At 61.3% G+C, this 10,282-nt stretch overlaps 1 protein-coding gene across 1 annotated transcript in view; it reads left to right on the top strand.

Annotated features, from left to right (window-relative positions):
* The window catches only part of USP36 (ubiquitin specific peptidase 36), a 12,693-nt gene extending 2,972 nt beyond the window's left edge, over positions 1 to 9,721 (top strand). Inside the window, 18 exon segments of the mRNA XM_019471402.1 lie at positions 109 to 330; positions 1,153 to 1,263; positions 1,552 to 1,654; positions 2,304 to 2,371; positions 2,998 to 3,068; positions 3,477 to 3,559; positions 3,892 to 4,003; positions 4,304 to 4,444; positions 4,755 to 4,855; positions 5,162 to 5,300; positions 5,556 to 6,236; positions 6,902 to 7,023; positions 7,470 to 7,931; positions 8,211 to 8,373; positions 8,835 to 8,979; positions 9,278 to 9,393; positions 9,476 to 9,608; positions 9,688 to 9,721. Coding sequence (XP_019326947.1) covers positions 109 to 330; positions 1,153 to 1,263; positions 1,552 to 1,654; positions 2,304 to 2,371; positions 2,998 to 3,068; positions 3,477 to 3,559; positions 3,892 to 4,003; positions 4,304 to 4,444; positions 4,755 to 4,855; positions 5,162 to 5,300; positions 5,556 to 6,236; positions 6,902 to 7,023; positions 7,470 to 7,931; positions 8,211 to 8,373; positions 8,835 to 8,979; positions 9,278 to 9,393; positions 9,476 to 9,607 — 2,972 coding nt within the window. The 3' untranslated portion in view covers position 9,608; positions 9,688 to 9,721.
* Positions 9,722 to 10,282: the final 561 nt, after the last annotated feature.

Below are 10,282 nucleotides of genomic sequence, written 5' to 3'. Positions count from 1 at the left end.
CGGCGGCCCCGAGGAGGCGCCGCCCGGCAAGCAGGGTAGGTAGAGAGAGCGAGGGGGGCTCTCCCCCGCGCTCCGCATCCCCGCGGCTCACCGCCCCTCTCCCCGCAGGCAGCGGCCATGCCCCGGGGGGACGGGGGGACGGGATCCCCGCCCCTCAGAAGATACTCTTCCCCGTGGAGCGCCTCTCTATGAAGTGGGAGCGGGTCTACCGGATTGGCGCCGGGCTGCACAATCTCGGGAACACCTGCTTCCTTAACTCCGTAGTGCAGTGCCTGACTTACACGCCGCCGCTCGCCAACTACCTGCTCTCCAAGGAGCACAGCCGCACTTGTGAGTGGGGAGGCCCGGCTCGGTGGGCGGCAGGGCCAGGGCAGCCACGCTGGTGGGGAGATGGAGTGCCCGCCTGTACTGCTCTCAGTGCTGTGCTCAGCACCTCTGCACGTGGCTCTGTCGAGGGGTGTGCGGGTGTCGGGATGTACCTTCTCTGCTCCCTCCTGCCCGTTTCTCCATCGAGAGGTGGTTCCTGCATATGGCTCGCTTTTCCTGGCCATAGCAGTGTTCCTGAGCTCTGCATCCTTGTGTCTACGGAGGCTTTGTCTCTGCTGGGTGTAGCCAGGACTAAGAGGGGTCCAACGGGGTCTGCTGGTTTCCTGGGGGCTGAGCTGGGGGTTCCAAACAGCCCCTGCCTGTGGGGACTGTGTGAAGGCAGGGCAGAAGGCTGTGTACAGGCAGCAGGTGCTGTTCATGGGTGGTTTTGAAAGGGAGTCCGGTGCGCACTCTTCCTAGCTGTGACCAAGGGGAGCATGTGGCGCTTGCAGCCCCGTCTGTAGGGCTCTGGTGGGATCTACCCCTCAGGGCTGACCTGTGGGCTCCTCCAGCGAGTACCTGTGACCTGTTTTCCATCCACGTGGATGCTGTCTCGTCTGGGGGGGTTGTGGTGGCTGGTATTGTGACTTGGGCTGTGCCAGCCGGGGTGGTGTGTGCTGGTCCCTGTGTACCCAGGCTGCCCCAGAGCTGTACCATAGTGCACAGCTCATAGGGAAAACTGACTGTGGCTGAGCTGTATTTGACCAGAAATCCCCTGTCCCTCGCACTACCTCCATCTCTTCTGGGTTTGTCCCCAGCGTCCTGTCTTCTCTTCTCTTGCTCCAGGTCACCAAGGAGGCTTTTGTATGATGTGTGTGATGCAGAACCACACGATCCAGGCTTTCGCTAACAGCGGCAACGCGATAAAGCCGGTGTCCTTCATCCGAGACCTCAAGAGTAAGGATGGCTGCCCTCCCGTAGCCGTGCAGGAGAGCAGTGACTAATGCAGGAGCAGAACCTTTGAGATCGGGGCAGGTCTTGGCAGACGGCTCTTCTGAGATGACTCACTGAGCCTGCCGGGGGCTGGTGACTTCATGGGCTGCGCAGGGCTTCCCCCGTGGCCAGCATGAGTCTGACGTCTGGTTTGGGTTGAGGGGGCTCAAACCCCAGACTACTTGCCCCGAGGGAGGGAGGGTCTGCATCTATTGCAGCATGTGCTGGGGCTGATTCCTCCCTCTCCTGCAGAGATCGCCCAGCACATCCGCTTCGGCAGCCAGGAGGATGCACATGAGTTCCTGCGCTATACCATCGACGCCATGCAGAAGGCCTGCCTGAATGACTGCACGAAGTATGTGGGGCCTCTGATGGCCCATTGCTGCTCTTCTTTGCTGTCACCTCACTGGTCCCCTGTGCCCGCGGGAGGGGACTGTGGGGTGAATGTGTCCCCCAGGTCGGACTCACAGAGGGAGGTACTGACTCCAGGGGCCTCGGGTGGATAGCCCAACTCTCTGCCCCTCTGTGACACAGCTCTGGGCTGTTGTCTGCCTTTTCCTGACACCTCTGCCCCAGCATAGCTGTGGTCCTGTCCCCAAATCCTGAAGCTGCTGTGGGTTTGGATCCTGTTCCCAGTTGCCAAGGAATCCAGGCATGCTTGCTAGTTCAGCCCCAGCTCTGTGGCTGTGGGTGAGCAGCTTTCCCCTGGGCCCTCCGTCCCAGGAAGCCTGCATTGCCTCTGTCTGCAGTGCCCAGCTCTGAGCTCCAGCCAGGAGTTTCTGCTCCTTCTAGAGGAAGGTGCACGCTGGGGCCTGGTGCCACCCCTTAAGCTCCAGCACAGGGAGAGCAGACTGGCAGGGGCTGTGACTTCCCTCTGCTCCCGGAGCTCTGCAGCCTGTCTGCTGGCCAGAGCGCGTAGGGGAGCTGTCCTGACGACACAGCGGTGGCCCGCGGGGGTGGCTGTTGCCGAGGGGCGGTGTGAGATCTGGTGCTGCTGTCCCTAGGTTGGATCGCCAGACCCAGGCCACGACACTGGTCCACCAGATCTTTGGCGGTTACCTGCGGTCCCGTGGTGAGTGCTGGTTGCCAGGTCCTGGGCCTGTGACTCTCAAGGCTGCTGTTTCCCTGAGAGCCTTGCAGTAAAAATCTTTTGGGAAAATTGCTGAACATGTGTAAATCATCCAGAGCTGCAGTTGGTCAGTCTTGCAGTACCTGTGGGTCGTGACCCCTGTTGTGATGGAAAAAAGCTGTTGGCTGTGGGTCCCCAGCTCATTGTCACCAGCAAAGGAACCCATGTTGCCAGCTACCTAGCAACACTTGGTGTCCCAGCACATAGTGGAATTGTCAGCCTTCCGAAAATTGCTGAACATGTGTAAATCATCCAGAGCTGCAGTTGGTCAGTCTTGCAGTACCTGTGGGTCGTGACCCCTGTTGTGATGGAAAAAAGCTGTTGGCTGTGGGTCCCCAGCTCATTGTCACCAGCAAAGGAACCCATGTTGCCAGCTACCTAGCAACACTTGGTGTCCCAGCACATAGTGGAATTGTCAGCCTTCCTCCTTGCCAGGCTGTGAATCCTGGTGCTCATCCCAGAGAGCCCAAACCCAGAGAGGGGGAATACTGCAGCTGCCTGCGCTGTGCTGGGGTGGTGGCGGGTGCAGGTGTTGTGCCAGGGTGTGCTCATGACTCTTTCTTTTGCAGTTAAGTGCTTGGCGTGCAAGAGTGTCTCGGACACCTATGACCCTTGCCTGGACCTGGCACTGGAGATTAGGGTACTGTGGCAGGGTCGGGGCTAGGGAGGAGCTCTGCTCTCACGGTTCCTGCAACTGCACCGTTACTGCTCTCCAGGCTCCTTACCCTGCCAGTGTCAAGGCACGGTGCATGCAAGAGGGAAGCAGCTTCTGTTGTTGCACTGCCTTCTCTGTCTGGCAGAGCAGTGCCCATTGCCTGAGCGTGAGCCACGACTCCTCTGTTGAGGCTCCGTGGGGTTGGGGGGCAGTGCAGCCATCCCTCGCAGCATGCTGGCCAGTGCCTAGCTGGCAGCAGGCTCATGAGTTTGGTGTAGTCTGTGGCCCTGTGTTCATGCTTTGTGTTATCTCTTGGGGCCAGCATCTTGGCAGGGAGCTGGGCTGTTGCGTGGACAGGCCACTCATGCCCTGACCTCTCCTCTGTCCTTGCAGCAAGCCACAAACGTAGTGCGGGCTCTGGAGATGTTTGTGAAGCCAGATCTCCTGGGCGGGGAGAACGCCTACATGTGTGCTCAGTGAGTGTGTGGGTCTGCGGGTGGGAAGGGGCCCGCGGGTGTGCTGGTGGGAAGCAGGTGGAAAGCCTGCTGCAATATGGGAGGGCTTCTCTACCTGCTCCATGGCTAAACCGTGAGGTACGTGGCCATGGAAACCTGCGATGAAGCCTGCCACTTCTCAGCTCCCTCCTCTTGTGAGGAGGACCTGGGCCAGCAGACATGGCCATGAGTAGGTGCCCTGGAGCGGTGCCTGGTGTCAGCAGGGTTATTTCTGTGGGGTTTGCTGCTTGGCCAGGGCTGGCGATCATCTGGGTGGTGGAACAGCTTGAATAGCTCGAGCTCTTCCTGTGCAGATGCAAGAAGAAGGTGTCAGCTAGCAAGCGCTTCACCATCCACCGAGCCTCCAACGTTCTTACGCTGTCACTGAAGCGCTTTGCCGACTTTGATGGAGGCAAAATCACAAAGGTGAGTGCTTGGCAATCCAGAGCTGGGGCTGTCTCCTGGCCCGAGGCCCTGCTGCCCAGAGCAGGGTGGGAGGTGGTCCTGTGTGCAGTGTGAGCTCTGCTGCAGTCCTGCAGCCCTTCCCCAGCTGTGTGGTGCAATGGGAGTTTGGCTCATCCTGGCATCTTCCTCACTGTGACCTCTGCCTGGGGAGAGCGGGTCGCTCTCCCTCGGGAGTTGGGACTCATAGGACAGCTGAACTGCTCTTGCTCTAGCAAGAAAGCTGTCTGCTGTGCAGGCTCCTGAGACATCCTTTCTCCGCAGGACGTGGGGTACCCGGAGTTCCTGAACATCCGCCCCTACATGTCGCGGAGCAAGGGGGATCCCATCATGTATGGGCTCTACGCAGTGCTGGTGCACTCTGGTTACAGCTGCCACGCAGGGCACTACTAGTGCTACGTGAAGGTGAGCCCAGGGCACTCTCTTGGTACCCCCTCTGGGCTGGGGGCTGGTGGGTGCTCGTGGGTCCCTGTAGTGTGCAGAAAGGAGGGCGCACAGCAGATGAGCATGGTGTGGAGCACTGGATGGGGGGTACAGGCTGTGCTCCGCTGCAGGAAGCATGGAGGTCTGCTCTTGCAGAGTCCCTTTGCCTGCCCTGGGCCACCTGTGGGTTTTGGGGAGAGGAGCTCTGCCGACGGGTGCTGTTCCTGCTGCTCTTCAGGCCAGGAGGGTCCCTGGACACAGCCTGACCCCATTCTCTCTTCTCCTTCTGCAGGCCAGCAACGGGCAGTGGTACCAAATGAACGATGACATCGTTCGTTCCAGCAATATCAAAGTGGTTCTCAACCAGCAGGCCTACTTGCTGTTCTACCTGAGGTGAGAGCACCCTGTGTCTCTTGGCCCCTCTGCCCCCTGCTCTCAGCATTTGGGACAGGGCTGGTAGCACGTGCCTGAGTGTGGGAAGGGGCTTGGCCCAAGTAGCCCCAATGCCTGTGTGCATGCAGTGGCTTGGAGGAGGGTGGCGGGAAGAGGTCCGGTCCCATGTCATGGTTTTGCTGTAGATCAAGAGCACCTCACCTCCTCGGAGCTTCTGGCTCCTGTTTCTTGTGTGCATCTCTGACGAGAGCGTTCCAGTTGCTCAAACCCTCGCAGTTAACACATGCACTTCTCTGCCTTCACTAGAATCCCCAGCCCCAGGAAGAGCCCAGAGGGGCCCACTGCCAAAGCTGCCTCCAGCCTACGTGGCAGCACTGGCAGCGTCTCCAGTCAGGTGAAGAAAACACTGACCAACGGGCCCCTGTCTTCACCGCTGACTGGCCAGGTGAGTCCTGAAGGCTGCTCTTGGCCAGTGCTCCCGGGAGCTGGGAGCTGCTGTCCCTCTGCTCTGCGAGAGCAGGTGGGCTGCAGCTTCGCAGGGAGGCAGGTGCACTGCTCCAAATGGGCAGGCGTGAAGGAGGACGGTTTGCAGGAGGGATCTTGTGTGGGCCTGGGGAGGGACGGGGAGGGCAGTATCGCTCTGTGTCCTTGGTTCCTTGAATTCTCTCCTCGCTGAACGTCTCTCTTTCTCTTTTTCTAGCGACCAGACATGCTGCCAGGGAAGAAGCTGCCAGGGCTGGAGGAAGTCGGGGTCCCTGTGGCCCGCAGCATGTTTGGAATGGGGCCAAAGCTGCCAAATGGAACCACTCCGACAAAGCTGCCGGCTGGGTCACCATCACCCAAACCGCCCCTTAAAGCCACCGCCGCAGCCACAGCTCTGCCCAGTGACACAGCGCAGAGGCCCAAGAAGCAGCTTTCCACCCCACAGCTGCCTCCCATGCCCAGAGCAGTTCAGGGCTCCTGCAACACCAGCGATGTAAGTGGGGCCAAAGTGGAGCTGCCCTGGGAGAGCAAGCAGCCGCCTACCTCACCTAAGCTGCTGCTGGAGCCCAACCCCAGCCAGGAGCCCAGGGGCAGTGGGGGGAATGCTGGGACCCTAGAGAGGGACTCCTGTGGCAGCAGTGCTGCCAGCCCAGCACATAGTGCAGTGGGGAAGCTAGCCAAGGCCCAGAAGGCCAAGGGTGGAACTAGCAGCTTCTGTACATCTCAGGGAACAGACTGTGGCACAGACCGCCCTGCTGGCCCCGGTGCCGAGCCGGCTGACCCCAAAGACTCCAAGCCGGCAAAACTGAAGTCTTCCCTGTTGGCCAGCACTGCTCTGGAGGTCAGCAGCACCATGTCACCACCACCTGCCAAGAAGCTGGCGCTCTCCGCCAAAAAGGTGAGTCTGAGCTTCTGCCCAGAGACTTCAGTAGGCACCTTGTGCCTTCTGAACTGGGGCTTGTGTTGGGGGCGAGTGTAGAGCTAATGCTGGGTATCTTGCTAAGCCGGAGGCAGGCGGGGAGAGCCTCTCAGCCCCAGGGCTGTAGCAGTTGCTCTGCCCTCCCTCTGGGTCAGGGTGCGGGGCCAGGTCCCTGCTGTTGTTCGCATCCCTGGGCGATGCAGGAGAAATGGCTCCTGCCTTGTTGCTCAGGACGGAGGAGTGGCTGTGCCAGTCCCTGCAGCGGGGTGGCCTCGCCAGCCTTCTTGGGGTAGCATGTCCCCTGGGGCGAGTGGGAGCAGGTGATGCTGCAGCTGGAGGGCTGCAGAGTTGCCTCCTCCCTGGGCAGCAGCATGGGACCGGCCCTCTGGGTGCCGCTGTGCAGCCAGGGCTCAGAATGGTGCACTGGGGTTTCTGGTCTTTAAATTTCCTTCCTTCCTTTTTTCCTTTGTGCTTCTAACTGAAAACACTTCTGATTCTTCTTCTACCACCCCCCACTTCCCTCCCCCCGTCTGTGTCTGTTCCCCTTCCCTTTCTCTGGGCTCCCCTTTTTATTTTCTCCTCTTGGCTCACGGAAACCTCTTTTCTTTAGACCACCAAGTTTTTATTTATGTCAATAACTGCAGGGCAGCACCTCACGGAAGGCGAGGGGAAGTGACCGCCACACACAACCTCGCCCCAAATCTGCTGACCACGCCTGCCCCACGAACACCACCCACCCTGACTCCGCTCCTTTGAGCAAGTCGAGGTAAGTGGTGCCAGTCGCTCCCAGGCTCCTGCACGGCAGCAAGGCCAGTAGCAGCCTTGGGGTATTCCACCGGGCAACTGTCTGGCGTGGCAGCTGGCTCGGGGGGCAATTTTGGCAGCCGGCTCTCCTGTTCTCCTGGGCTGGCAGGGCTTGCTCCAGGTCTCCCTTGTAACCTTCACCATCGGCGTGTGCTGCAGCAACACTCGCTCTTTCCTAATCCCCCATGGGACAGTGTGTGCCCTGCATGTGGCTGGCACTGGGCAGGTGCAGGGTCACTGTGTGCGCTGGCAGCTGCTGCTCTGAGACCAGGGTTTGATTCAGATTTCGTGGCTGAGATGGTAGCAGTTGGGTGCTGTGCTCATGCACCTTGGGGTGGGGAGGAGGAGAGGGGCTCCCGCTCCTGACCTGGCTTTCAGATCATGTCAGCCTCATTTCCTGTTCTTCAGGCTGTCCTCATCTGTTCTAAAACTGCCAAATCCCGAAAAGCCTGCCGTCAGCTTCATCCTCAACTCCGCCCCTTGGCCCCCAGCCTCCCCCCTGACCAACGGTTCCACTGCCCACCCTTCTTCACACCGCTTTCCTCCCTGCAGCAGGGAGAAGGGGCCTGGCCAGGTCACTGCTGCTTCCAAAAAGAAGCAGCGAAAGCAGAATCGTGGCGCAGATGGCAGCCCCCCGAGGAAGAAGAACAACCTCGTTCAGGAGGGGTTGGTAGGGCTTCTCCTCGGGAAGGAGGCGGAAGGCAGGGAGGCAACAGGCTGCCAGAAACTGGAGAGCGGGCCCGAGCAGCCAGTGTCAGACTGCAGCACTTTCCTGGACGCGCTGCCTGTCTCCTCTGTGAAGAAGAAGAAGAGGAGGAGGAGAACAGAGGAGACAGAAGACCATTGCTCTGGGACACTGTCCTCGGGCAGGTGAGGGGCCAGGGGGCACACGAGAGCCCTGTGCACCTCTGCTCTGGCTGAAGTCGGGCTCCCTGGGCTGCGGTCGCGTGTGTGTCATCTTTCTGCGGGTGGGACAAGCCTTGCCATGGAGCCATCTGAAGCTCCAGCTTGTGTCGGGGGGTGTTTTCACCCCTCCCTGAGTGCAGCGCTGGGGTGTGGGTGTCCCTGCATCCCGTTGCCCTGCGGGGAGCTCAAACTCTTCCCCCTCTGGTCTGGCTAGAGCGAGCTGACCCCTGCTGCCTTCCCCAGCTTTAGGAGGGCTGAGTCAGAGCCCCAGAGGACAAAGCAGCGGCAGAGTGTGGAGGCTGGGGTTGGGGAGAGTGAACACCGCAAGCGTAAGTGGAGGAAAAGCCTCAGCACCCCAGCCTTGGAGCGTCCTGCCAACGGCGTCCATGCCGCAGAGAGCACCCCGGTATGACCAGCCTCGTGCCTGGCAGGGCAGAGCTGGCTGCTCGTCTGCCCACACAGTCCCTCAGAGCACTGGTGTCCAGTCCCCGGTGCTTGCTGGTCCCCACAACTGCCTGGTGGTGCCCGTCTTTCTGACTCCCGTCCTCAGCTGACTGCCTGCAGGCCTGCATGCTGCTCATGCAGGATTGCTGCCCAGTTGTACCCTGGATGAGGGTGTGCTCCTCTCCAGACTCGTGGAGACGGGCCCCTCGAGGGGTGAAAGTTTACCCCCAGTTCCTCCCTGCCCAGGCCAGGCCCCAGTGTGCCCAAACACCCTGCGCCGTCAGGACTTTGTTCATCCCGACAGTGGCTCCTGGGGCGAGATCCGCCTCTGAGATGGCGTGACACAGGAGCTCCCTCTGCTCCCTCCGGCTTGTCCTCACCCCTCCTGTTTCCGCAGCGGCAGCGTGTGCCTGGGACAACCAGGCTGGAGGTGGGGGCAGGTGCTGCCCAGATGCCCTGAGCCCCGAGCCCGGCCCTGCGGCTGGCACGGCACCTGGGAGCCAGGAGGAGTCCAATGTGGTAGAGGAGCTGCTTAAGGACTCCTTGGACAAGGCGTATGGCAAACAAGGTAATCCCTGCTTGCCTAGGTGGGTAAACAGCCACGCGGCTCCCCTGCCTTGAGCCCTGGACGCAGGCAGAGCCCTTTGTGCTCTGCCAGGGTCTGGGCTCCCCCCAGCACCAGCACAGGCAGCTGTGGGGGCTCCTGGAGCTGGGCAGATGCACCTGGCTGTGGGGCTGTTGGGGGTGCCGCAGAGTGGGGTGCTGGAGTGAGGGGCTCCAGCTGCTGGCCTGGGGTGGGGGCCCTGCACAAGGTGGGTGCAGTGGAGCACCATGCGGTGCTCCCTGCTGACCGTGCTGCTCTGCAGTCTTGACCTGGGAGGGTGAGATCTCGGCTGTCAGCGAGGATGCCATCCAGGAAGCAGCGTGGGCCTGCAGCGAGACTGTCATTGATGAGTGGGACGAGGACTATGACAAAGGGAAGGTGGGTGCTGGCTGTGTCCGGGGCTGGGGGGAGGCAGGGGACTCTGCGCTCTGACTCCAAGAGCCTGCCTGCCTCTGCACAGGTGAAGAAGGTTAAAAAACTGAAGAGGGAGCGGAGGAGACAGTCCAACCCCTTCCAACAGCTGCAGGCCAAGCGCAGCTTCTGGGCAGCCACTCATCCTGCCAAGGCGGCCAGCCTGAGCTACAGGCTCTGAGGTGAGCAGACCCCAGGGAGGCAGGGAGGGGGGTGGGGCGGCTGCCTGGCAGGGTGCTGACACTGCTCCTCTCCTCCCAGGCGGCGATCTGCGTCCCCCCGCCGGCGAACAGAACAGTCGGGTCAAGAACCGACGGGGGAGCCCTGTCCTGGGAGCTGTTGGACCCTGCTGTGCAGGAGAGCGGGGGGGACACTGATCCCGTATGCTTCCAGGGCCCTAGCCCTGGGGGTCATACTGTGCTCGGTGTCCCCTGCCTTCCCCTTCTGGGAGCTGCTGTCCCTGGGGGCTGGTTCTCCAGCTGCAGAGGGGTCTGTTGAGCTGTCACCTGCTCTAGGGCTAGGGGACGCCTGCTCCCCTGCCTTCTCCAGGCTCCTCTGCCACCTCCTCTGTGCCTCTGCCTGGGCCTGGAGCAGCCCCTTCTCCCACCCAGCCTAGGAAGTGCTGCTCTGGGTTAACATGCCACCCACCGGCCCTGTGCGGAGGGGGACACTGGCCCATGCTGCGGAGCTGGGAGCACGAGGGCTGGTGTTTGTCTCCTGGGCATGGCCCGGGGGATGCTCCAGCCCCTCTTGCCGTTCTCCTGGACCCCTCCTGCTCCCTGCCCGGTTCTGCCTTCCTCTCCTCGGACAGGGCTGTGCTCCCCGCCTCCCCCCCTTCCCCTCCCTTCCCCTCCCT

This window comes from Aptenodytes forsteri, unplaced genomic scaffold (genome assembly GCF_000699145.1).
Source record: "Aptenodytes forsteri isolate BGI_AS27 unplaced genomic scaffold, ASM69914v1 Scaffold34, whole genome shotgun sequence".
Classification (NCBI taxonomy): Eukaryota; Metazoa; Chordata; class Aves; order Sphenisciformes; family Spheniscidae; genus Aptenodytes; species Aptenodytes forsteri.
Note: the sequence above shows the minus strand (reverse complement) of the source record. Positions and strands in the feature narration are given on the sequence as shown.